Here is a 27,717-nt window from a genome sequence, read left to right as displayed (position 1 = left end):
TCTAAATTTTCAGACATAATTTGAAAGCCTATCTTCAGCTTCCAGTCACCAGTTTAAAACTAAAACCTTGACTTCAAACTGGAAATCGCACATCTTAAACTCAAACAAAAATGAGTTCTGAGAAGCAGTCTGACTGAGAAGAAAAAGTCATCATAGTGCAAATTGTTTTTGCCTGTCTTTCTTGTGTGCGCATCAATGTGTGAGCTGACATTTGTATAGCGATTTGTCCTCATACCACCACACTTCACACACACACAATCAACCCCACCCACATAACATTTTTGACATTTCAACACGACCGCTGCAAAATCGATGCGCTGTGTTCCTGCATTTACATGAGTTTGCGTGTGTGTGCATTTGAGTGGGTTGTGACAGCACTAATAAGAGCACTAACGACGCTTGCCCACCAGTTTGGCTAACGACCCAAGAAGCGAGCACAGTTTTGTGTCATGGTCTCATTAGGGGCAGACCTGGGATTAGATCTGAAGACCTAACTGGCGCTGAGCAATAACAAGCACTCTTGTGTGAGGGAACCACAGGAAATATTGTACTTAGCAAAGACAAGGAAGGCAGAGCAGGGCTGTGCCAGGCTAGGTGCCAGTCAGAGAGGCAGCTTAGATGTTAAACAGCATTGCCGTTTTTAACAGAGTAATGTGAGATTAGGATAAGAAGAGAAGCAAAAACAAACGTCTGTGGTTTTTGCTGCTTTATGCCAGCGCTCCTTGCAACTGTTATGTCATTTATGAATGTTTTATACAACAATTGCTATTCTGACTGAACAGACTGAACAGAATCACTCGATGACTCGACTGACACGTTGTTTTAAAATCAAGACATTATCGGTAACCCTAATTTGAATCCCTAACCTTATACCTGCAAACCCAGATTCGAAACCCTATACTATGTTTGAAACCATAAACCAGGCTTGACACCTTAATTTCACACCAGTTTAGTATGTTGACAATTATCGACAAAATCCATTTAAGCATTACCGTTACTGTCAAAACTTCTACGAATCATGTCTTGTGTCATCACACTGACTCTCCATCTGCCTTTCATCACTGCAACCAGCTCTTCATGCTGCATTATTAATTCTTCAGCTTTATGAGGAAGACTGATGCGACTTATGGGAGGCAACAGTTACGACAGGCGACCATTCCCAGTTTTTGAGCTCATAATTGCAAGAAGCGATCCCAGGAGAGTTTCATACTCATACGCGTGACATTTACACAGTCTTCTTGCAGAATGTCACCACTGTTTTTCTTAATATTGATCCCAAAAAGATGTTGCATATTTTCACTTGGGGGTTCCGTATTTATTTTTTAAAGAAGTTACTGGCCCTGATTAGTAATGTCAGTCAAAGTTTTAAAAAAGTAAAAAGGAATAGTATACTTGTTTTTCATCGTGTCACAGTGTGCTGTATGAAATGGTGTCAAACATATATCTTTGGAGTGATTCTTTATTTCTACTGAAGTGATCTATACTTTACATGCTGTAAATTACATCAAATTCTGAATCCTATTATATAACAATTTAAGTCCTTTTTTTTTCTTTTTTAAATATTTTTACAATATTCTTACCTTTGTGTGTCTGTATGTTCTAGGTTATGGGATGTGTGCTACTACCGGTACAGTGCTTTGCAAAAGTATTTGGCCCCCTTGAACCTTGCAACCTTTTGCCACATTTCAGGCTTCAAACATAAAGATATAAAATTTTAATTTTTTGTCAAGAATCAACAACAAGTGGGACACAATCGTGAAGTGGAACAAAATTTATTGGATAATTTAAACTTTTTTTAACAAATAAAAAACTGAAAAGTGGGGCGTGCAATATTATTCGGCCCCCTTGCGTTAATACTTTGTAGCGCCACCTTTTGCTCCAATTACAGCTGCAAGTCGCTTGGGGTATGTTTCTATCAGTTTTGCACATCGAGAGACTGACATTCTTGCCCATTCTTCCTTGCAAAACAGCTCGAGCTCAGTGAGGTTGGATGGAGAGTGTTTGTGAACAGCAGTCTTCAGCTCTTTCCACAGATTCTCGATTGGATTCAGGTCTGGACTTTGACTTGGCCATTCTAACACCTGGATACGTTTATTTTTCAACCATTCCATTGTAGATTTGGCTTTATGTTTTGGATCATTGTCCTGTTGGAAGATAAATCTCCGTCCCAGTCTCAGGTCTTGTGCAGATACCAACAGGTTTTCTTCCAGAATGTTCCTGTATTTGGCTACATCCATCTTCCCGTCAATTTTAACCATCTTCCCTGTCCCTGCTGAAGAAAAGCAGGCCCAAACCATGATGCTGCTACAACCATGTTTGACAGTGGGGATGGTGTGTTCAGGGTGATGAGCTGTGTTGCTTTTACGCCAAACATAGCATTTTGCATTGTGGCCAAAAAGTTCAATTTTGGTTTCATCTGACCGGAGCACCTTCTTCCACATGTTTGGTGTGTCTCCCAGGTGGCTTGTGGCAAACTTTAAACGAGACTTTTTATGGATATCTTTGAGAAATGGCTTTCTTCTTGCCACTCTTCCATAAAGGCCAGATTTGTGCAGTGTACGACTTATTGTTGTCCTATGGACAGACTCTCCCACCTCAGCTGTAGATCTCTGTAGTTCATCCAGAGTGATCATGGGCCTCTTGGCTGCATCTCTGATCAGTTTTCTCCTTGTTTGAGAAGAAAGTTTGGAAGGACGGCCGGGTCTTGGTAGATTTGCAGTGGTCTGATGCTCCTTCCATTTCAGTATGATGGCTTGCACAGTGCTCCTTGAGATGTTTAAAGCTTGGGAAATCTTTTTGTATCCAAATCCGGCTTTAAACTTCGCCACAACAGTATCTCGGACCTGCCTGGTGTGTTCCTTGGTTTTCATAATGCTCTCTGCACTTTAAACAGACCCCTGAGACTATCACAGAGCAGGTGCATTTATACGGAGACTTGATTACACACAGGTGGATTCTATTTATCATCATCGGTCATTTAGGACAACATTGGATCATTCAGAGATCCTCACTGAACTTCTGGAGTGAGTTTGCTGCACTGAAAGTAAAGGGGCCGAATAATATTGCACACCCCACTTTTCAGTTTTTTATTTGTTAAAAAAGTTTAAATTATCCAATAAATGTTGTTCCACTTCACGATTGTGTCCCACTTGTTGTTGATTCTTGACAAAAAAATTAAATTTCATATCTTTATGTTTGAAGCCTGAAATGTGGCGAAAGGTTGCAAGATTCAAGGGGGCCGAATACTTTTGCAAGGCACTGTATATGGCAATAAGGACTATCTGTGATTTGTAACGGCATTTTGTGCTGTCCAATAAACTTCATTGTTTCGTATCGTTTTGTCTCATATCATTCGTCACCCACAGCATAAACAGGGTTCCATGCGTTGTTCACTTTGCAGTGTTCAGAGCACCGTCATGACGGATGCCATGTTTCCCATCCATGTTCGTAAAGCTCATACAGTAGATAAGGATTTGGGCTGTTTCTTACAGTCAATAGCCAATGCCGAAAGTAAACATATCCCGAAAGTGTACCGTTTTTTTTTTTGTTTGTTTGTTTTTAGCAACTCTGTATTCGGTTAATTAACATATGTACCACGAACAAGCATTGAACTATGTAACTAATTTTCAAATGTGTGCATGCATGGAACATGCCATGATCTAGGATTTGTAGTCATACAGAGATAGCATTTTGCAATCCACATGCTGCCATTACAACTGACCTGAAAAGTATCGAAGGTATCACAAATAAAAAAGAAACCGCAAGTGACATTAGCCAAAGCCCTTCATCATTTACAGAGTACCACAAAAGTGGGTACACCCCGCGCATTTCTGCAGATATTTAAGTATATTTTTTCATGGGACAACACTGACAAAATGACACTTTGACACAATGAAAAGTAGTCTGTGTGCAGCTTATATAATAAAGTTGATTTATTTTTCCCTCAAAATAACTCAAAATATAGCCATTAATACGTAAACCCGTGGCAACAAAAGTGAGTACACCGCATGGGAACTACGTACATCCCTAAATGTCCAAATTGAGTACTGTTTGTCATTTTCACTCCAAAATGTCATGTGACTCATGTGACAGGAGTGCTGTCAGCATTGCTGCAGAGATTGAAGAGGTGGGGGGGTCATTCCCACCACCATGCTTGACTGTAGGCATGACACACTTATCTTTGTACTCTTCACCTGGTCGCCGCCACACATGCATCGGAACCAAACAAATTAATCTTCGTCTCATCAGACCATAAGACATGGTTCCAGTAATCCATTTGCTTTGTTGACATGTCTTCAGCAAACTGTTTGCGGGCTTTCTTGTGTACCGTCTTCAGAAGAGGTTTCCTCCTGGGGTGGCAGCCATGCACACCACTTTGATGTAGAGTGTGGCGTATGGTCTAAGCACTAACAGGCTGACCCCCCACCTCTTCAATCTCTGCAGCAATGCTGACAGCACTCCTCTAACGAGTCACATGACATTTTGGTGGGAAAATGACTAGCAGTACTCAATTTGGACATTTAGGGATGTACGTAGTTACCATGCGGTGTACTCACTTTTTGTCAAGGACGCGGGCAGGCAGGCAGGTTGTGTGGACCCAATTGCAGGGAAACAAATGCGGCAAGGCAGGTGAACTCAAAAAACGTTTAATGATATCTAACAAAAACACAAAGTACAACTGAAAGCACTGAGGATCAAAAGGGCAAGATTCAAACAAAACTTACTTAAATCGGAGGGACTGGTACACGAGGGCTTGGACCGGACTTGAAATTGACGTAGACATAGACATAGACAATGACGCAACAAGGAGTGAACAGAAAATGGGAGCTTATACACACACAAGCAGACAAGGGGTAACGAGACAACAAGGAACAGGTGAGCACAGGAGGATAGACTAGGAGAAGGCACATCAGGTGAAATCAATGGGCAATCACAGGGACAAGTCACACTAGGAGAAAACAAACACAAAACCTGAAATCAATGGGCAATCACAGGGACAAGTCACACTAGGAGAAAACAAACACAAAACCTAACACTTTTGTTGCCAGGAGTTTCTATATCAATGGCTATATTTTGAGTTATTTTGAGGGGAAAATAAATTAACTCTATTAAATAAGCTGCATACAGACTACTTTTCCTTGTGTCAGTGTCATTCTGTCAGTGTTGTTCCATGAAAAGATATACTTAAATATCTGCAGAAATGCGAGGGGTGTACTCACTTTTGTGATACACTGTATTTTTCCAAAGAGAAATACCATTTTAAACCAACATTAGGTAACTTTTCAACCTTTATAAAATATTTTCATAACATTTGTGATGATATGTTGACTGACAACTAGTTGAATGACCTCTTTTATATCTTTGGAGTCTGTATCGCTTTCACCGGCACTAATTAACTTTGAGGAGGGTGGCAGGAACCCTGCCACTCAAAAAAACTACAAATGTGCTGACTGCTTTACGGCATACGTCACTTCCTCCTTTTCCTATTCGTTATAAAGACGGAAGTCGATGCGAATGCTTTCGTTCGAATTCTGTAAAGATGGCAGAGCAACAAAAGAGACAAAAAGTTTTGTCCGAGGAGCAAAAAAGTTTAAAAAAAAAAAAGAAAAAAAAAAGGGATGCTACCAGGAGAAGAGGACACTCAAGAATAACCATTGGCTCGGCTTTCACTCACTGGCTCCCCTCCGCCTACCGAACTCGTCAGCGCTAGCGAGTTCGGGTGGTGGTGTTGGTGGGTGGGTCGGAGGGCCGGTGAGCGAATACGGTACAAAATCAAACATTTCTTATTTTCAACATCGTCATATGCTATTGTTTAGCCACAACTGGATTCATTACATCATTGCTATTCATCTTTCACATCCGCTGAAAACAGAAATGTCGTTCAAACCATCTGTAGGCGACCGGGATATCAGGATTTTACGACACTGTGCGCTGGTTGTCATGGGAAACACAGTCTTCCTTAAGGCAAAACACCACCACATGTGTACACCTGCGTTGCTAAGATCAACCAAGACTGACAAGTTACCTAGTGTTGCTTTAACGATTGTAGTACTACAAAATCCACTACCCTTACAATTGCCATGACACAAAGTTTGTACCAGGCTTCAAATAGATTTATTTTGATGTTGAAATCAAATGTATGTATGTATGTTTAGTTTTTATTAGGGTCAATGGGATATTGCATTGTTCTGAAGCAACTGTATTATGGCGCATATTGTATCATAATTGAAGTACATCATGACATACAGGAGTCAGTGTTTGTCTCTCACGGAAAACTGGTAGAATTACGACTGTTAGGTCTGCAGGGCGACACAGGTGTGTAGCCAGATTGAGCCTGTGATTTTCCAGTTCAAATGCAACCAGCCTATGACTCAAGCAAGCAGCTTACTAGATCCCTTCCCCATTAAACTGAGTGGCACGCCACTGTCATCTGACTATTTTTAGCTGCCTTCGAGATGGGAGACAGGAGTGAGGGGGCGCCGGCGTGTATCGAGCGCCGGAGATGTCGATAGAAAGACAAAGCGGGGACGGGAAACGAGAAATAAAAAGAAAACAAAAGGTGCCAAAAGCCACATCACCACTGACTCTGGAAGCAATTTAAGGGCAAATTTATACCAGAATAGTGAAAACCAGACATATTATTCTCAATTATTTCTATGTAGCTGTTGTGTTTATTGCTATTGTGCATGGTGCCACTTATGATGAATAACTCTCAAAGCAATGCATTGTATCTGAAATAAACTTGAATATGTCAAGCAGGAGTTGTGCAGATAACATTCAGGTTATAATGCAAAAAATTGTACGTGGTTACCAGCTGATGCTAGTTTTAACCAGTTTTCTCAAATTCATCACCATTTAACTATAGACCTTTGAGTTAAGAAGCCACTTCCCCCAAAAAAATCTCACATCCAGTGGGCTTCAAGATCATGTCCATACAGTGTTTTTTGATTTTTGATCATATTTGGTCACTTACATGATCTTTGAAATATGTTGCCTCTGGATGTTAAGCTGGGACCTCCTATTACTTTTGAAATGATGTTCAGTATTTGAGTCCACTTTAGCTTATACACATAGCCTCTCACATGAAATTAATGCTTTGTGTCATTTTGAATTTAACCTTTATTTGTGTAGAAAAACTAGATGGAGTTAAATGGGTTGAATTAACATTGTGGATTGATTAATCATTAAAGTATTTATTGGTGTGTGTGTGTATGTCTCAGTAAATGTGCTTGCCTGAGGATGGGCTTAACAGCAGTTATCTGGGTGTTCTGCGCAGGCGTGAAGCAGTTAATAGTTCAAAAACAAAGCACAGTTTAGTTTCTGAGAATCTATTTTTGGAAATAACTAAAGCAGTTATTATCAAATTTTCAGTGAAAATTAGGTACAGCACTGTTAAAAAAATATGGATTTTTTAAAATTTATAATTTGTGGTTCACTATTTTTGGACCGGTCATCATTGACTCATTCAGTGCGATTGATGACAATAACTGTCCAGTATATTTTACCTGGGAGCCCTGGCATTGATCATTCACTGCGAATGAGTTGACTTTCATTGCCAGGCCACAAATCGTATCATCTTATCTGTCATATATAATGTTTTTGTTTGATTTCCATTTTCTGTACATAACGGTCCTAAAGTGGAAGATCAATAACCAGACCCATCACTATGCATGCATGGAAGAAGAAGAAGAAGAAAAAAAATGTCAAAGTAGTCGTAATTCAAGAACCAAAAACCTGGGTTTATCACCCAGCACATTTTTCAGCACGTTGTAAACCGGACATTAACCATTTCCGACCGCTTAACTGTTTGGTTGTCTTTCCCTTCCTTAAATCTAGCGCTAAAGCCCAATATTTATCTCTGGGGTTGGCGCCAGGTTCTTCAGAGACCCCTCTCAAACACCTTGCGAGAAATATTTTCCACCACTGACCGGTTAAGGTAGGAATCCTCAAGTTGTCTTTGAATTTTTGCATTCCCCTCCAAATACTCAGATTTAACGCCTCACTGCCCCTCCACTGCACACCCCCGTCCATGCCGTTCTCCATGCTTGTTTCTAATTTTCCCACTATTTCACCTGCTGAGCAATAAAAATTGAATTCATAGTCGCATGAATTCCAATTTTGGGCCACTGGACATTTAGGACTGCAGTCACATTCCAAAAAATCTAAACAATGTCACATTTCAAACCACATACAATAGTGTCATAGCTCTAATTTGAAAATATCAGATTTCATGTGACTTGGCCTGTTCTGACCATAATGAAAGCATCTCAATCAGGTCAGTAACAGACAAAAATATCTGATATGTGTCATTTCAGGTTACGGTTCAAGCATAGCCTATTTGGGTAATCACAAACCACAAACCCTCAAATCCCAACCCTTAAGTAACCCTAAACCAAAACCCAACCCTTATCAACCCTATCTCACCCAATTAAAAAAAAAAAAAACATATATATATATATATATATATATATATATATATATATATATATATATATATATATATATATATATATATATATATATATATAATGCAAATAAAAAATACAAAATAGAAAATTACATAATAAAACTCCTTGTAAATATACATTTTTTTCGATGAAATGTGATGTGTATGTGTGCCTGTGGTCTTCACATGGGGTACATATTGGATTTAGGCATATTCCTGCCTTATTTTTAGAATAGCAAAGAAGTAATCAGATGACCCTGTTGCTAACCTAATCATAACCAGTGATGGGTAGCCCTAATCTTATAGGTCTTCCCCAGTTTTTGGCTCTAACCCCAAACGGGGAAGGAAGGTGTAGCCCTAATCATAGTGTAAACCCCCTCCCCCCTGGGCCCTAACCCCAGGGAGTACGCCCCTACCTCTAATCCTAATAGCTGCATTCAATATATTGGTACCTATTCCGATTTTATGGAAGCCTTTATTTTAATCAAATACAGAGGTTGGCACTTGCCTGGTTGAAAATTGAATTCATATTTTTGGATTTCATTATATATTTTCATTATTTTTTTTGTTCCTTTGGGACCAAAAACATTTTTGGGGAAAGAAGCAGGCCATTTGGCACATACAACCTCCCCACCCCCTTTGTTATTAAGAATAATAATGTCCTTTCATCCAACGGTAATGGTTCTTGTGCCCGTGCACATAGTCGTTTAATACAGCTATTTCCAAATACTACCGAAATCACCCAATCCTTAATTCCCTCACTTCAACACTCAATCCCAATCCAAAACCACCCTAACCACACCATAAATCCTAACTCACCTTCACAATAATGTTATATTTTCTGCAATACATTGTGTCCCCAGTGAAGTGGTAGCATTTGGGAAGTTGAAAAAGCAACAAAACAAACTCAAGCGAGTATCTTTAAGTGTGTTAGTAGGACAGGTAGATGTATGATGTGTGGTAGTGAATAAGAAGTGCGGCACACATTTAGAAATGAAAGAGAATTTATGAATGAAAAATAGATGTGTTGAGCTGAAGAAAACGAAAAAGCAAAAGTTTGCATACACGCATACCTGCTGATGATGCTCTATGCCCATGCTAATTGTATTGATAAGGATGGCGATCATGATGCCTCTGTTGAAGTACTTGCTCTCAACGATGCCCCACAACTTCATTCTGGTGTCGTACCACAACCTCCCACAGCGCTCTCCGGTCCTTTCTGGATTGGCTGAGTCTACCAATTCGGCCTCGCCATCCTGCGCTGCCTCACCTTCGCCCCTGATGGGTGTCACCCCATCGGTAACTGCGGTGGACTCGTCGGTGGAGGTTTGGTTGGGTCTCTTATGATGGTGCAAAGGTGGGCCTTATATTGGATAAAATTGACCAAATTACTTATGATTCAAGAAAAAAAACAACTTTTAAAAAATGTAGATGATTTTAGAAAAAACACTTCTTTTAACTATAAACTACCTTATTCTCCTTCAAAATGTTTTAAAATATTCCTGTAAATGTACACCTAAAATAAAAATTCCCAAAATATATAAAACTGTTTTTAAGTTATATTACGTATATTAATAGTTACATTAAGATACATAACTATCCTTAAAATATCCCCCTATCCATCCTTTGTTAGTAACGCTTCTCCTCAAAAGGGTCACGGGGGTGCTGGAGCCTATGCAAGCTCACGATGGGCAGTAGGCAGGGTACATTGACTTGGTTGCCAACCAATTACAGGTCATGAATAAACATCCACAATCCTTCCTTGAACCTTTTATTTCCATTTTATGGAGATTGCATTTAAAGGTGACGTCACATCATTGAAGCGGGTGACAAGTCAACTGCCTCTGACGCTTATATACACAAATATCCACTTCATAATTTGTATTTTAAGCGGGATTCGATTTGCGTGTGTAAATCTAATCAACACTGTAAGTCATCAAAACGTTTGACAATACACTAAATAGCTAGATAGATGTACAGTAGGCTATATACAGAACAGTAGACTGTATAAATTCTATCTACAAATTTGAAAATGCAAATTTGTTTTTACAAAAATATCTTTTCTCTTAAATATGCTTTCTATTTTTTTCCCTTACAACTTTGCTAAGAATTGCATATCAAGGCAAATATTTCCTTGTGCTTACCAGGTCTCAAAACTTTGTGGGCACCCCGCCCTCCCCTCCTGTTGGCCTTTCGTTCCCTGGGGTCGTCTGCCCGCCGACCTCTGCCAACACCGCGGAATCCTCGTGGTTTGCCACGCAGGGCATTGAAGAATGCAATGGTCTGTCGGCGGACTTTGCGGATGACATGGCAGAGGAGCTGGAAGAGTTCCTCGTAGCAGTCCCCGGGCTGGCTGGCCAGTGTCGATGAAGACGAGCATCTCGCTCGCTGCTCCTGCATCAGCTGGTGCTCACGTTGCTTGGTCTCCGAAAACTGCGTGGCAATCACCACCAGGCACAGGTTGATCATGAAGAATGACCCCACCTTAAAGAGTCAACCAGACCATTCATGATGAAAAGAGAATATAAAAATTCTACACACACCTGGTCAAATAATATTTTAGCTGTTTAGACAGTTATAGGATTCACATGGCTACCATCATGAGCCAAAAGTAATGTTCAAAAAGAAATATTGTTTTTTTACTCAAAATTGATTAAATTGTTAGCTTATTTATTAAAAGACACTCAAATACTTACAAGTTAAGTTTTAACTATTTTAACGCACACACGTACTTTAAGGATATCTTACATGAAGTCTTGCATGAAGTACTTTATACATATGTACGTACATGAAATTGACATTAAGCAGTGTGACTGTAGAAAGTGATTTACTTTGAGTGTGCGTTTGCCTCCATGATGTGTTGAATACACACAAACTGCACACAGGGAGTAAGCTACTGTTTATTTATTTATCTGTTTTTTTTATACTCCAGCAGAGTGTAATCATAAATATGGTTTGTCATACGCTGCCAGGACCTGCTGACTGCCATCAGTGAGTCAATCAAGAGAGAATGACAAAAACTAATTTTGAAAAAATAACACAGCAAGATGAACTAGAATCAAATAAATAATCATGTGTCGCCGCCAATTTACTTTCAAAACACATGCTGACATCACAAATTGCTATCATGTGCTTCTTAGCCCTTGGATTTTTATGTTGTCTTCTTTGAGACAATGACACTTCAGCCAGCGGCAGAACAAATTTGAACAAAACCGATGAGCATTTGTTTTTCAGCGGGCCCCTCCAGACAACCGGGCAAGCAGCTGGCAGAGATAGTTTAACACTACAACACGATATTACAGCCCCACGCATCATCTTACCTTTCGGTTTGACCCTGCCCTCGCCCACTTTATGCCCACAAACCCCAGCACCCACATAGGTTCCACCCCTGACTTGAGCTGTTTTTTGTACCTTTAGTGTATTCTTATAACATTTGTGACTCAACTCAACTTGACTGGACATAACCTTGCGACTTGAATCACCTTGACTCGCCCACAACAGGAAAGACGAGGGACTTGCTTGAAACTTGGACCAAATGACTTGCAACTTGCTTGTGACACGAATAACTAATTTTTCATTCTGATTAACTTTTAGAACATTGTTGCCATGGAAATCTGACTGTATTTGTAATATTTTATGATAATAATGACATCAAATGTGAGTATGAGTATTTACAATAGTTATGAAAAACTACAGAAAAAAAACAACGAGGTCTAACGAGCCTCCACTCATTACGTGTATTAATAGCACCTGTTTTAACTCATTATTGCTATAAAAAACACCTGTCCAGAACCTCAGTCAGTCAAACTCCACTATGGCCAAGACCAAAGAGCTGTCGAAGGACACCAGAGACAAAATTGTAGACCTGCACCAGGCTGGGAAGACTAAATCTGCAATAGGTAAAACGCTTGGTGTAAAGAAATCAACTGTGGGAGCAATTATTAGAAAATGGAAGACATACAAGACCATTGATAATCTCCCTCGATCTGGGGCTCCATGCAAGATTTCACCCCGTGGCGTCAAAATGATAACAAGAACGGTGAGCAAAAATCCCAGAACCACACGGGGGGACCTAGTGAATGACCTACAGAGAGCTGGGGCCACAGTAACAAAGGCTACTATCAGTAACACAATGCGCCGCCAGGGACTCAAATCCTGCACTGCCAGACGTGTCCCCCTGCTGAAGCCAGTACACGTGCAGGCCCGTTTGCAGTTCGCTAGAGAGCATTTGGATGATGCAGAAGAGGACAGGGAGAATGTGTTATGGTCAGATGAAACCAAAATAGAACTTTTGGGTAGAAACACAGGTTCTCGTGTTTGGAGGAGAAAGAATACTGAATTGCATCCAAAGAACACCATACCCACTGTGAAGCATGGGGGTGTAAACATCATGTTTTGGGGCTGTATTTCTGCAAAGGGACCAGGATGACTGATCCGTGTAAAGGAAAGAATGAATGGGGCCATGTAGCAAGACATTTTGCGTGAAAATCTCCTTCCATCAGCAAGGGCATTGAAGATGAGACGTGGCTGGGTCTTTCAGCATGACAATGATCCCAAACACAAAGCCTGGGCAATAAAGGAGTGGCTTCGTAAGAAGCATTTCAAGGTCCTGGAGTGGCCTAGTCAGTCTCCAGATCTCAACCCCATAGAAAATCTGTGGAGAGAGTTGAAAGTCCGTGTTGCCCAATGACAGCCCCAAAACATCACTGCTCTAGAGGAGAATCTGCATGGAGGAATGGGCCAAAATACCAGCAACAATGTGTGAAAAGCTTGTGAAGAGTTACATAAAACGTTTGGCGTCCATTATTGCCAACAAAGGGTACATAACAAAGTATTGAGATGAACTTTTGGTATTGACCAAATACTTATTTTCCACCATGATTTCCAAATAAATTTTTAAAAAATTAAACAATGTGATTTTCTGTTTTTTTTCCACATTCTGTCTCTCATGGTTGAGAGACCATGTTGACTATTACAGGTTTCTCTAATATTTTCAAGTGGGATAACTTGCACAATTAGTGGTTGACTAAATACTTATTTGCCCCACTGTATTTGTAGCCCATTAACCTTCACTTTCGATTTGCATTAGATGTCCTGATAATTTTATTCACTCAGTCTTTTCAGGTGTGATTACACTAACTGACCTGACCACACTGCACTCTTTATATTTGCCTAGAGACCAAATGCCTGCTGAGCTTTTTAATTGCTTTTTGCATCCTAATCGGATGAGGGCTTACAAACTATTCCCACAGTTGCACTATGAACACTAGCTCGTTTGTTTTGAGTTAATAGTGAAGTAAGTGGTGTATACAGGACATTAATGAAAGTGATTGATTCGTGAATCAAAGTGATTAGTGGGCAGGACGTCCTGTAGGATATGTCATTTTTTATTTCACATATCTGCTTCGAAATTAAAGACATGAGCGAAACCCACGGGTCCTTCTCCCTTCATCCATCCCCCCCTTTTTATTTATCTATCATCACTTGTCTTCATCATCTCTTTTCTGCATCCTACCTTTCATCTCTCCCTTGCCACACTCGTTACATTTTTCAGGCCATTTCATCATGTTTTCCCAGCATTCCCAAAAACCTGTAAACCTTTCAATTTCCAGGCTTCCAACTTTTTCCTGCTCCTCCCTACTCATCGGGAGGCTACCAAAGGAGCAATATAACCTATGCATTTATATACTACCATAATAGTGAGGTGATTGGAGAGAATCCATAGTGGATTTGGCAATGACGTGTTTGTGTGTGTAAGTGTTAAAGAACTAAATAGGGCAGCACTGTTGGGGTCACTTGAGTTTTTGTTGTTGATCGAGTAAGAGAATTCAGAGAAACATGTAAGAGTTACTGTAGGGAAGAATTACTGTAAGGGGCACCAAACAAAAGTGACTTTGTCAATTCCTGAACTGAATCTGACTGATCATGCATTTACAGTGGTATGAAAAAGTATCTCAACCTTATGGAATTTCTCACATTTCTGGATAAAATCACCATCAAATGTGATCTGATCTTGATCAAAATCACACAGATGAATAAACTGTCTTCTAAAACTAAAACCACCCAAACATTTATAGGTTTTCATATTTTAATGTGGATAACATGCAAACAATGACAGAAGGGGGAAAAATAAGTGAGTGAACCATCACATTTATTATTTTGCACCCCCCACCCCATCCCCCTCTTGGCAGCAATAACTTTAACCAGACGCTTCCTGTAGCTGCAGAGCAGTCTGGCACATCGATCAGGACTAATCCCATCCTTCCCTAAAACACTGAGGTAGTTCAGTCAGATTCCTGGGATGTCTGGCATGAATCACTGTCTTTATGTTTTGCCACACCATCTCAATGGGGTTCAAGTTTGGACTTTGACTTGGCCACTCCAGAACGTGTATTTTGTTCTTCTGAAACCATTCTGAAGTTGATTTACTTCTGTGTTTTGGATCAATGTCTTGTTGCAGCATCTATCCTCTTTTTAGCTTCAACTGTCTAACAGACAACATTGGTTTTCCTGCAAAACATCTTGATAAATCTTTGAATTCATTTTCAGTTAATGATTGCAAGTTGTCCAGGCCCTGAGAAAGCAAAACAGCTCCAAATCAGGATGCTCCCTCCACCATGCTCCACGGTAGGGATGAGGTGTTGATGTTGGTGAACTGTTCCATTTTTTCTCCACACATGACGTTGTGTGTTACTCCCAAGCAATTCAACTTTGGTTTCATCAGTCCACAAAAATTTGCCACAACTTCTGTCGAGTGTCAAAGTGCCATTTTGCCAGCATTAAACGTTCAACAATGTCCTCTTAGACAGCAGTGGCATCCTCCGTGAAGTCCTCTATGAACACTATTCTTGGCCATAGTTTTACATATAATTGATGTGTGCACAGAGATATTGGACAGTGCTAGTGATTTCTGTAAGTCTTTAGCAGACACTCTAGGGTTCTTTTTTACCTCTCTGAGTATTCTGCGCTGAACTCTTGGTGTCATCTTTATTGGACGGCCACTTGTTGGGAGAGAAGCAACAGTGCCAAACTCTCTCCATTTGAAGACAACTTCTCTGACTTTTGATTGATGTAAATCCAGACTTTAAGAGATGTTTTTTTATCCTTTCCCAGTATTATACAAATTAACAATCCTTGTTCTCAGATCTTCAGAAAGCTCGTTTGACCGAGCCATAATGCACATCAGACAATGCTTCTTATCAAGACAATTCTTACCAGGTGTACGTTTTATAGTGGACAGGGCAGCTTTAAACAACTCATCAGTGCTTGGGCACACACCTGACTAAAATTGTTTGGTAAAAATTGGTTTCAATTGCTCTATAGGTCTCCTTAGGCAGAGGGTTCACTTACTTATTTTCCCCCCTTCTGTCATTGTTTGCATGCTATTCTAATTAAAATATGAAAACCTTTTATGAAAAACTTTTTCATACCACTGTAACTTGCTGAAAGGAAATGCTCATAGAACAAACGAAACGAAATAAAGACAGTCGAAGTCAAGGCCTGCCAGGGCATCACCAGGGGATGAAATCCAGCATCTGATAATGTGTTTCAGGCTCGAGGCTTTATCTGATTGTCAAGGAAATGTGCACCATGTATTAAAAAGTGAAACTTTGATTTTTAATTTATCCCCATACTTTTGGCTGCTTAAAAAGTTGTAAGCATTACTTTATATTCAGACTGTTGTAACTCCTAAACAGTTCACCTGATTTAGATTGAAAAGGTTTATTCATCATATGTACATTTCAAATCTGTTGCTGTGTGTAGAGTTAAAAAAAAATTCCTATGTCACAGTATGAATGGACTGACATCAAAACAGAAACAAAACTGAGTGGAGGTGGTTGTTGTGGTTTGAACTCACAATGATGAGCAGGATGAAGTAGAGGAAGTTATAGAAGGAATGCGCATCCATCACGTAGTACATGATCTCCACCCAGCCCTCCAGCGTGATCACCTGCACATACACATGTACACCACAAGGCGAGACGGTGGAAAGTGGTTAGAAGTGCTTTAGAGTTACTGTATCACATCGAGGGTTCAATCCCGGGCTTCGGTCTCTCTGTATGGTGCTTGCATGCTCTCCCCATGCCTGTTTGGGTTTCCTCGGGCTTCTTCCCACATCCCAAAACATGCATGATAGGCGGTTTAAACTCTAAATTCTCCATAGGTGAGATAGTGAGTGTGAAAGGTTTGTCTATATGTTCACTGCAATTGGCTATCAACCAGTTAAGGGTGTACCCTACCTCCTGCCCATAGTGAGCTGGGATAGGGTCCAGGACCCCTGTGAACCTCGAGAGGTCTGTGGTATGGAACCTGACTGAATGAATGAACACAGCAATCACCAATAAGCAAGGTGGTACCTGGAAGATGACGATCCAGGCGTAGGCAATGTTGTCAAAGTTTATGGCCCCCTTGTGCGGGTTACTGAATCCAGTGTGACACCTGGTATAGTATTGGTTCCAATTGACGCAAAGGCCTGATGCCCCGACACTGCCGTTGGGTGGGGGCTCTACGCTGAGGCCCAGCGAGCGGCGGTAGAGGATGTCATCCTTGTCCAGGCAGCAGGTGCGACCTCCCTCACGCCGTGCTGGTACATCTTGGCATGACATAATGCCGTTGTCCACCGGGAGAGAACAGATGAACGGACGCTCGTCGTCCTCGTCCGCCATGTAGTATGGACGGGGAAGCTGGATGCCCGTCATTCTGAAGGAATGTGGGCAGACACAGTCACCACCATGAAGGCAACCTTATGAATATCAGCCTGATTATTTTCCCCGGGCTCTGGCAAACACTAATCCTCATCAAGTCAATTTTCTACCAAAAATCTCAAATATTAATCTCATTTATGACACTAAAAGGCAAAATTTGAATTACTATTGTTCTAAAATTTCCCATAGATAACTTGCATCCAGTAGTGGTGTGTGCATGGGTGTGTGTGTGTGTCGGGGGGGGGTATGTGTGCATGATTTCATACATGGAATGGGTCAGAGCATCACATGATTGCGCTCACTTCAAATTGGTTGCCATGGCAATGCTTTGACCATCTCGTGGAATGATTAGTTTCTTTCAACGATATGAACCCACCTCCTGTTGGGACCCAGCCGCTCGCACGCAAAAACACTCACCGAGTAAAATTCTCCTCTGGGTAGCAGCGGTTCCTCAGCAGCCCTGCCCACAATTGCACGCCAATGATACCGAAGATGAAGAAGACAAAGAAGCAAAGCAGCAGCACGTTACCCAGCATGGGCAGCGTGTCCAGCAGTAGGTTGACCAGGATGCGCATGCCTACGTGAAATAACACACACACGCCTATCAGTCTCCAACAGTCAAAAAAATAGTCTCAGGATGCCACTTCCAAAAAGACACAAGACAAATGTAATTATGAAGCAACCAAATCTGGCTCATTCCCAAATCAATATGGCCGAAAGAATTACTCCAATTGTGACTAGATTTGAAGCACAAATTAGACAAATGGGTAACACTGTAATTTTTTTTTTTTTTTTTTTGCAGTGTTGACTAGAAGGTCCTCCCAAGTCTTTGGAAAACACAGCAATCTAAAGCCATTTTAACCTAGTAATTGGAAATTGTGTAAGCATTTTTCAAAAATTCACAAGACCCAATGTAAGGATAAACACAGAAGATCTGCCTTTTTTGTTCAAAGCAACCTCTTTTGTCTTAGAGGTAAGTTTAATGAGCAGTGTTCACCCTGGTGAAAAATTAAAATTGTACTAGAAAATTAATATCCCATAGCCAGTTTTACTTACTGATATGAAATCCAATTCACAAGTCTATGAGTAGATGCACAAAAAAGGTCTGTGAAGACATTTCTAAAAAGATACAGGAAGTCTGTTATCTTAAATTCGACCCCTGAAAGAGGTTTTGTTCAATTGCAACTACGTTCAAATCACAAATTCTAGACAAATTTCTTATCCTCATTTGTGATACATTTGATTTTATCATCACAGCATGTTGGCAACATAAAATGGCAATATATGAATGAATCTATTGGTTTGCATTTCCATCAAGAGTCTGGTATTATCATAATTATCTGATCAATCTCTAATCACCTCACTAATTGTGATCCCAAGGTCTATTACTTTGCTTCCAAGATCCTCCAGGGAAACTAAAGCAGCTTCCTCGTGCACTATGGATAAATTTAGCATTTAGCTGACTAATCGGAGCTAATGGGCACATAGTGACCACTAGGGACCAAATGATGAAAGAGCTTTTAGACAAGAATAGATGGTGGAAGGTTCAATAAAATATTGAGTAATTTATGATTGAAACATGGGTGAGCTCGGCACCTTGTGAAAGTTTTATTTGAATATAAGATGCGTAATAAAATTTATGCACTCACACACTTGTTAAAGTAGCCAAGAAATAATCATTTTCACATTCAAATTGTTTAAAATATATATAATACACTATAATCAAATAGTTTCATTAAAATTTATTCATATTCATAGTGCTTAACTTTCACAGGGGTTGCGAGAGTGCTGTGAGTTTTTCCAGCAGAAGGCACAGTGCACGTAGACAAACAACCTCTCACACTGAAATTCATAATTTAAGATATTTTAGTGTTCAACTGACCCACGTTTTGGGGGAGAAAACAGTTTACATAGAGAAATGCCACGTGGGCAAAAAGAGAACATACAAACACAGTTTTTAATGCCTATATAAAATTAGGTAATTTGCAATGAATGCAATGACTAAGCATTTTTTTACACCCTACCATAAAATAAGATTAAAGGTATTACAAACCCCTGTTTTATATTTATGAGCTGAATTGGATGAATCAAACAAAGCAAAGCAAACCAAACCTGATGTAATACCCTTCTCACATGGGGTATTATGGGTAATGTACTGAACAGTTCCAATTGCATGTAAACCTCAGCCGCTGGGAACTAGTGTCGGCCAGTTCCCATTAGCAACCCCATTAGACGACTGGCTGAGTGAGCGCACATTATTCTTAATCCTATATTGTCCAATATTTACGGTTACGCTCGGGCCTCTATTGGTCTTGCCACACCTGCCCCTATGTGCTCCTATCCAAGAAAAAGTGCTGAGATTAAATTATCTCTGAGATGAGATCTGTGCTAAATCGCCCAGAATAAATGCAACGATTGCTTCTTTATTTAGCCAACACATAAAGAGCAGGTTTTGGCAGCGGAGTGCACCATTATGTTTTAAAAACCTCAGCTAACGTGCTAATGTTGCTAATTACATCAAGTCCAAAAGTGAACATTTTGAGAGAAATCAGGTCTCCAAGTGAAAATCTCATGGGGAACCAGTACCAAAGGTGAATGTGTCAAGGAAGGAAAATTTATGTTTAAAAAATTCCAATCAGAATCTAGTCCATATTATCCAAATATAGAAAAAAAAAATTGACATAGACATTTGAAGTTTTAGGTCAGACTTTCTTAAAATTGACATGTTTGGACATGTTTTTTTTTTTTTTTTCTTGATACTTTTTCTCCTTTAAGAGATTTTACTTGTTCAGTTTTTGTCAAATTTTTACCTGTAGAGCAAATTCACATTGAGATGTAGACTACCCCCTTACTCCCCTTAAATTGTTAAAAAAAAACATGCCAATATTTTGGCAATATGTTTGTTTACGACCACTAAACAAAGGGTGACTAGTCAATAAACACATTTTCTGTAGTTCTCTAGCTCTTGTCCTCAGATAACTGTATAGTGTACAGTGTACTGTATATACTAGCATAGTCTATATACAGAACACTATATGTGAATAACACATTGCTATTGAAGACCTGGCCAAGAAGGCAAGGTTTTATGCTCCATCTCTTGCTGTCCTTTTAATGATTTTCAATTTTTGCCAAACTGTCATTTTAAAACAGTTTCAGGCACATTAATCAGAAACGGCGATAATAATCCCAGTGCCAGTACATCCTGCTAAAGCTCACCTCTGTCTGATAGTGACTGAGTGAGAGGCATGAAGAATAAAAGCAATCTGCTTGTTGAGAAGCATGAAGAATAAAAGCAATCTGATTGGAAGCTTTGAGTGTCACCGTCAGGCTGATGAAAACCCTCCAGATGAGTTTGGAATGATGAGAAGATTTGGAGTGGATTAGATGAACGTCACACACACTTTGAATTGGAATTTCAGTCCCTGAAGCTATTTCACTTAGCGACATAATATTTGGTAGGCAAGTCCATCATGAGTAGAAGCACAAAAAGAAAAAAATGCAGAAAAACCACAGGAAGTCTACTGTTCTGGTTTGATGCCAACAATTAAGGACACAATGGAAATTGTTCTTGGTGTCATTCAAACACATTTCAAAAATATTTGATTTTTAGTCATTGGATGTGTGTGGGGTCTAGATGCTCATTTGATGAAAATCAAATCTAACATCAGACTCAAGCAACCCAATGCCTTGTTTCATATGTCATGAATAAGCTCTGTGCAACAAGTGGAACACATTTAAAGGGAATGTTGAGCTGACTGGTCATAGGCTGCCAATAGGGTCGCTGTTGTTCTCGTCCTGGTATGTGCAAAATGTCGTCTTTCAAATGCTTACCTGCACGCATGTACCGAAATAACAAAACCCGTTCTGCCGCACCTACGCACCGAGGGAAACAAGCTCGAGATTTTTTTTGTCATGATAACCAATTAGCCACACTTATCAAGTTTCTTGCTAAATTGTACAGATGCCCGATAATGACTTTTTAACCGATAACCGATGTCTCGATATTATCCAACTCCTAAAATCCGATGCCGATATCAAACCGATACCAATATATGAGGTTGCGGACATAACATATTATGGCTAACTACATTCTGATGCCCCACTGGATGCTTTAATAATGATATGTAACAACTTCAAGGTTTTCCAAATAAACATTCTGTGGAAAAATAAAGACATCAACTTCAACTGAAATGATGGAAAAAGTGTCATTATTGCGCCACTATATTTGTTATTCAACTCAAAATAGTGCAAACATCAGTTTTACTCAAACAAACCCTGAACCCTAAACCCAACCTGCATATTGGTCCAAAGTGAAATGCCAATGTCAATAATATCTCATAATATTTTAAAATTGTTTTGGTCAGCAAATATTATCAGCTAACCGATAATACTGGACAACTCTAGTAATAAGTGAAAAAGATTGCCAAAAATGAATTTTCCAATAATTCTTTTTATATGAAGAGGTGGATATTTACCGTGTGCATTAACATGCCATTAAATTCTATCATCTTTACTCCCAAATGATAGAAACGATTGATGCACATTAGAGTTCTGCCCAACTCGGTTTCACTGTGAGATGCACCGAGACAACAACTTGTCAATATCGGCTCTAATTTGTATGCACAACCTGAGGCATGTTTGCCTCTGAGGAATCGCTGGATGTCGATTCAGGCAAACACGGGTTTGCTTAGCTTGACACGGTGGCGGAATAATTAAGAACAACGAGCAACAAATTAGGTGTTAAACGTTTTTCGACACAAAATCATCATCATTGACACACTACAGTGCGATAACGATTGAAGGGTCTACTAGTGTATGTTGAGTTACTGTGTCATGTACAACAGGTTATGACAACCATTTGGAAGTCCAGCAACAGAATATTCAGTTGAAACAAATTAATACAAGGAACTGATATTACAAAAGCAAAATTGTATTTAAAATTCACTTTCAAAAGAATGGGATATTTGGAAAAAAAATCTGGTATATGGCGGAAAACACTCGGGTGACTTGAAGTTCCGCTCTGAGACCCCCTATTTAGCCAACTTTCAAAATTGTCCGATATGTACGTGTGATACATCATTGGAAAGCTTAAAATCTCAATTTTCTGGAGGAAGAAAAATTTTGAACAGGAGGGCATTTAAAAAAAAAATAATAATAACCAGCAGAACGCTATCAGGAGGTGAGAGCACGCGAGAGCAGAATTATAGACGCCATGACTTTAACAAGATATTATTGCGTACTGACCTTGCTTTGATCCATAATCTCCATGTAATGGTAAATGGTGTTATACTTGTATAGTGCTTTTCCACCTTTCAAGGTGCTCAAGGCGCTTTACACTACATTGCCATCTACCTACTGGTGATGCAGCACCAGGAGGGGTTCAGTATCTTGCTCAAGGATACTTAGGCGAGTTCATCAGGGCAGAGAATCGAACAACTACTCTACCACTGAGCCACGCCATCCCCCATGTAGCATGTATCACCGAGTGTCAAGACTGTGAATGGCCACAGCTGGATTTTTGGAGGATTTTATGGGTGAAACATGGTAATATATCAAGGGTCGCGATGCAGAAATCGCAGACGTCAAGAAGTGGTCGAGATTTTCTTTTTCATATATTTACCTTTTTAAATTTTTCTTTGTTTGGATCGATTAGTCATCATCTAACATATTGGAAAAATGCGACAGAAACAACAACAAAAAATGCAAATAAGCTATAGTTATGAGGTAAATAGCCGTGACTTTTTTACAGACACCATTTTTTTCATTGTGAAGTCATTTGTTTAAAAGTTTAAAACACGTGAGTGAATTGTTTTTTTAAAGTCGTTTTTTTTTTTTTTTAGACATTTTGAATAATAAATATAATTAATTACCTTGGTTTTACGGCTGGATTGAAACAAAAGCGGTTGCGCGATGTCTGTAAACGGGTTTTCAGGGTAAAACGGCAAATTAAAAATAGTTTGGGGGCTTAATGTGTCATGAATCTGCTATGGCAGCAAATAGATTGTTCTATCAAACACAACAGTTGTTTTGGCTTAAAATACAGCAGTTTCTTTTAAAGAGGAGTGCAAGAGCAGAAACTGCTTTTTCAGTCTTGTCTGTGTTTTCTGCCATATATATATGTACGTATATATATATATATATATATATATATATATATATATATATATATATATATATATATATATATATATATATATATATATATATATATATATATACGTACATGTATATGTGTATGTATATGTGTATATATACAGTGGGGGAGAACAAGTATTTGATACACTCACAAAGGGAAAACCCATTGGCAGTGTATCAAATACTTGTTCTCCCCACTGCATATATATGTATATGTGTATATATATATGTATATGTGTATATATATATATGTATATGTGTATATATATATATATATATCAGGGGTCGCGTTAACCGGATATCTTCCGTCGTTGACCGTTCTTTTTTAAACGGTGACGGAAAAAACTGAAGTCCGTCCGTCATTTTGACAGGTTGCAATTCACACCCCAGACCACAGGGTGGCGAGTTAGCATATTAATTAGCTATTGTCTCTCTTAATGCATGACGTCGTTGGCTCTTCTGTCAGAATATTGTAGCGTCACCGGGGTCTGGCGGCGGCACCGTGATTGACACATCAACGCGAGGTTCTTATTGGTGCACCCGGTGTGCCAGCGCGTCATCCAATTGATGGACAAGATTGCCGCCTGTGTATAGACCCCAATCACATGACGTCACAACTCCGCCCCCCTGACTGGAGCCGCCATATTGTGTGTCAGCTCGTCATGTTTACACATTACCGCTACGTACATGCCTCCTATACGGCGTGTTTTTCTGCTCGTTAAAATTAATAATCAAAATGGTGAAGGCGTGTGTGGCGGTTGGTTGCTGTAACAGAGAAGATAGACGGAGCGACTTGAAGTTCTACCGTATTCTGAGAGACCCGAAGATGAGAGCGAGATGGACTGCTGTAATTCGACAAGAAATCTGGGCACCAAACGATCACCACAGACTATGTAGTAGTCATTATATCTGGTAAGATGCATTTAATATATATTTAGAAGATTTTGGGCTGACAACCACAATTAAGATCATTGTGTGACGTTGGTGATTGGGGTCTATATCGCTGCCTCTTTTTCTTTGGGGGCGGAGTTGTTGGCGGTAAGCAGAGTAAAAAGGGAGAAAAATACCACGACTTCCGTGTCTAATTTTTCGCCGCCAAGCAAGTGTTACAATATTAATTAAAAATGAATGAAAACTAAATACTATTGAATATGTCATCATTATCATTTTAAAAATTTAAGTCGGCCCCCTTGAATCTTGCAACCTTTCGCCACATTTCAGGCTTCAAACATAAAGATATGAAATTTAATTTTTTTGTCAAGAATCAACAACAAGTGGGACACAATCGTGAAGTGGAACAACATTTATTGGATAATTTAAACTTTTTTAACAAATAAAAAACTGAAAAGTGGGGCGTGCAATATTATTCGGCCCCTTTACTTTCAGTGCAGCAAACTCACTCCAGAAGTTCAGTGAGGATCTCTGAATGATCCAATGTTGTCCTAAATGACCGATGATGATAAATAGAATCCACCTATGTGTAATCAAGTCTCCGTATAAATGCACCTGCTCTGTGATAGTCTCAGGGTTCTGTTTAAGGTGCAGAGAGCATTATGAAAACCAAGGAACACACCAGGCAGGTCCGAGATACTGTTGTGGAGAAGTTTAAAGCCGGATTTGGATACAAAAAGATTTCCCAAGCTTTAAACATCTCAAGGAGCACTGTGCAAGCCATCATACTGAAATGGAAGGAGCATCAGACCACTGCAAATCTACCAAGACCCGGCCGTCCTTCCAAAATTTCTTCTCAAACAAGGGGAAAACTGATCAGAGATGCAGCCAAGAGGCCCATGATCACTCTGGATGAACTGCAGAGATCTACAGCTGAGGTGGGAGAGTCTGTCCATAGGACAACAATCAGTCGTACACTGCACAAATCTGGCCTTTATGGAAGAGTGGCAAGAAGAAAGCCATTTCTCAAGGATATCCATAAAAAGTCTCGTTTAAAGTTTGCCACAAGCCACCTGGGAGACACACCAAACATGTGGAAGAAGGTGCTCTGGTCAGATGAAACCAAAATTGAACTTTTTGGCCACAATGCAAAACGATATGTTTGGCGTAAAAGCAACACAGCTCATCACCCGGAACACACCATCCCCACTGTCAAACATGGTGGTGGCAGCATCATGGTTTGGGCCTGCTTTTCTTCAGCAGGGACAGGGAAGATGGTTAAAATTGACGGGAAGATGGATGCAGCCAAATACAGGAACATTCTGGAAGAAAACCTATTGGTATCTGCACAAGACCTGAGACTGGGACGGAGATTTATCTTCCAACAGGACAATGATCCAAAACATAAAGCCAAATCTACAATGGAATGGTTGAAAAATAAACGTATCCAGGTGTTAGAATGGCCAAGTCAAAGTCCAGACCTGAATCCAATCGAGAATCTGTGGAAAGAGCTGAAGACTGCTGTTCACAAACACTCTCCATCCAACCTCACTGAGCTCGAGCTGTTTTGCAAGGAAGAACGGGCAAGAATGTCAGTCTCTCGATGTGCAAAACTGATAGAAACATACCTCAAGCGACTTGCAGCTGTAATTGGAGCAAAAGGTGGCGCTACAAAGTATTAACGCAAGGGGGTCGAATAATATTGCACGCCCCACTTTTCAGTTTTTTATTTGTTAAAAAAGTTTAAATTATCCAATAAATTTTGTTCCACTTCACGATTGTGTCCCACTTGTTGTTGATTCTTGACAAAAAAATAAAATTTTATATCTTTATGTTTGAAGCCTGAAATGTGGCGAAAGGTTGCAAGGTTCAAGGGGGCCGAATACTTTTGCAAGGCACTGTATATATATATATATATATTTATATATATATATATACATATATTAGGGCTGTCAAAATCATCGCGTTAAATTAATCACGTTAAAATATTTGACGCAATTCACGCACATGTCCCGCTCAGACAGTATTCTGCCTTTTGGTAAGTTTTACAGCAAGGCTTTTTGTGCTGTCTAACAGTGAACTCATGTGGTCGCTTTGCGACATGGTTTATTGTTTTCTTGCCAGTTCAATATGGCTGCACAACGTCTCGGGCTGACGCCTATGTTGTAATGTTGTGCTTATATGATCCTTGGACAAGATTTGTCCGTAAGTATGGTTGTTGTAAAGAATGTACATATTATGTTAGTAAGCGAAATGTTATATTTTTTGTATGAGACGCTTTTTGTTTATGTTTAGTGAACCTGTATAACGTGCTAAGCTAACGTTGTTGCTAATGCAATGCTTGAGTACTTTTTTTTGTAGTTTTACGACGGTCTAAAGTGGACAATGGTTTGAGACCATTTTATTAATAAATCAGATGAAAAAGGAAGACGTCTGATTATTAAGGCGTCGTTCACTAGCTGTCTAGCTTTGGAAAAAGTAGACACTTCAGAGTGAGGACAGCATAGACAGATTTAAATGACAGTAGAGTGAAATGTCCACTACAGTCCTTATGTACCGTATGTTGAATGTATATATCCATCTTGTGTCTTATCTTTCCATTCCAACAATTTATTTTACAGAATATATATATATAATTTACAGAAAAATATGGCATATTTTATAGATGGTTTGAATTGTGATTAATTGCGATTAATTACGATTAATTAATTTTTAAGCTGTAATTAACTCAATTAAAAATTTTAATCGTTTGACAGCCCTAATATATATAGATAGATTAGATAGATAGATGGATAGATGGATGGATGGATGGATGGATGGATGGATGGATGGATGGATGGATGGATGGATGGATGGATGGATGGATGGATGGATGGATGGATGGATGGATGGATGGATGGATGGATGGATAGATAGATAGATAGATAGATAGATAGATAGATAGATAGATAGATAGATAGATAGATAGATAGATAGATAGATAGATAGATAGATAGATAGATAGATAGATAGATAGATAGATAGATAGATAGATAGATAGATAGATAGATAGATAGAAAGCTGGAATGAAAATGTAAAGAAAAAAGTGAAGAAAACATCAGGTCTAAAAACGATCTAGTGGGGGAACAAAATACATTTTCATATATATGGTTTTAAATGAATATAAAGGGATTTTTTTAAAGGACAATTTAATGCAATCCTGAGTGATTAGAACGTCCGCCTGTTTAATTCTGACATCAAGGGTTCAATTCCAGGCTTCAGCAGTCCTGTGTGCAATTTGCATGTTCTCCTTTTGCCTGCGTATGATTCTCTGGGTGCTCCGGTTTCCTCCTACTTCCCAACAATATACATGGCAACCAGTTCAGGGTATACCCTCCCTCCTAGCCATGGGCTCCAGCAACCCCGTGACCCTCGTGACGAGAAGCGGTACAGAAAATAAATGAACGAATCTAACCCAAGTGAGACAAAAATTGAAGAAAATAAGGTCCAAAAAACAGTAAATCTAAAAAAAAAAAAAAAAAAAAAAAAAAACTTATTAAA

General features: G+C 39.5%; 1 protein-coding gene across 5 annotated transcripts in view; it reads right to left on the bottom strand.

Annotated features, from left to right (window-relative positions):
* The window catches only part of LOC130920906 (voltage-dependent T-type calcium channel subunit alpha-1I-like), a 150,677-nt gene that overhangs the window by 82,094 nt on the left and 40,866 nt on the right, over positions 1-27,717 (bottom strand). For 3 of the 5 annotated variants that reach the window (XM_057844438.1, XM_057844440.1, XM_057844441.1), the window contains 5 exons: positions 17,569-17,728; positions 16,804-17,146; positions 16,305-16,397; positions 10,591-10,930; positions 9,520-9,809 (listed from right to left, as the gene is read on the bottom strand). In XM_057844438.1, coding sequence (XP_057700421.1) covers positions 9,520-9,809; positions 10,591-10,930; positions 16,305-16,397; positions 16,804-17,146; positions 17,569-17,728 — 1,226 coding nt within the window. Of the gene's footprint in view, positions 1-9,519; positions 9,810-10,590; positions 10,931-16,304; positions 16,398-16,803; positions 17,147-17,568; positions 17,729-18,207; positions 18,249-18,510; positions 18,533-27,717 lie in introns of those variants that run through there. The other 2 variants (XM_057844442.1, XM_057844443.1) reach the window with 2 other exon arrangements.

Source organism: Corythoichthys intestinalis, chromosome 8 (genome assembly GCF_030265065.1).
Source record: "Corythoichthys intestinalis isolate RoL2023-P3 chromosome 8, ASM3026506v1, whole genome shotgun sequence".
Lineage (NCBI taxonomy): Eukaryota > Metazoa > Chordata > Actinopteri > Syngnathiformes > Syngnathidae > Corythoichthys > Corythoichthys intestinalis.
The sequence above is the reverse complement of the archived record's forward strand: the minus strand, read 5'-3'. Positions and strand labels throughout refer to the sequence as shown.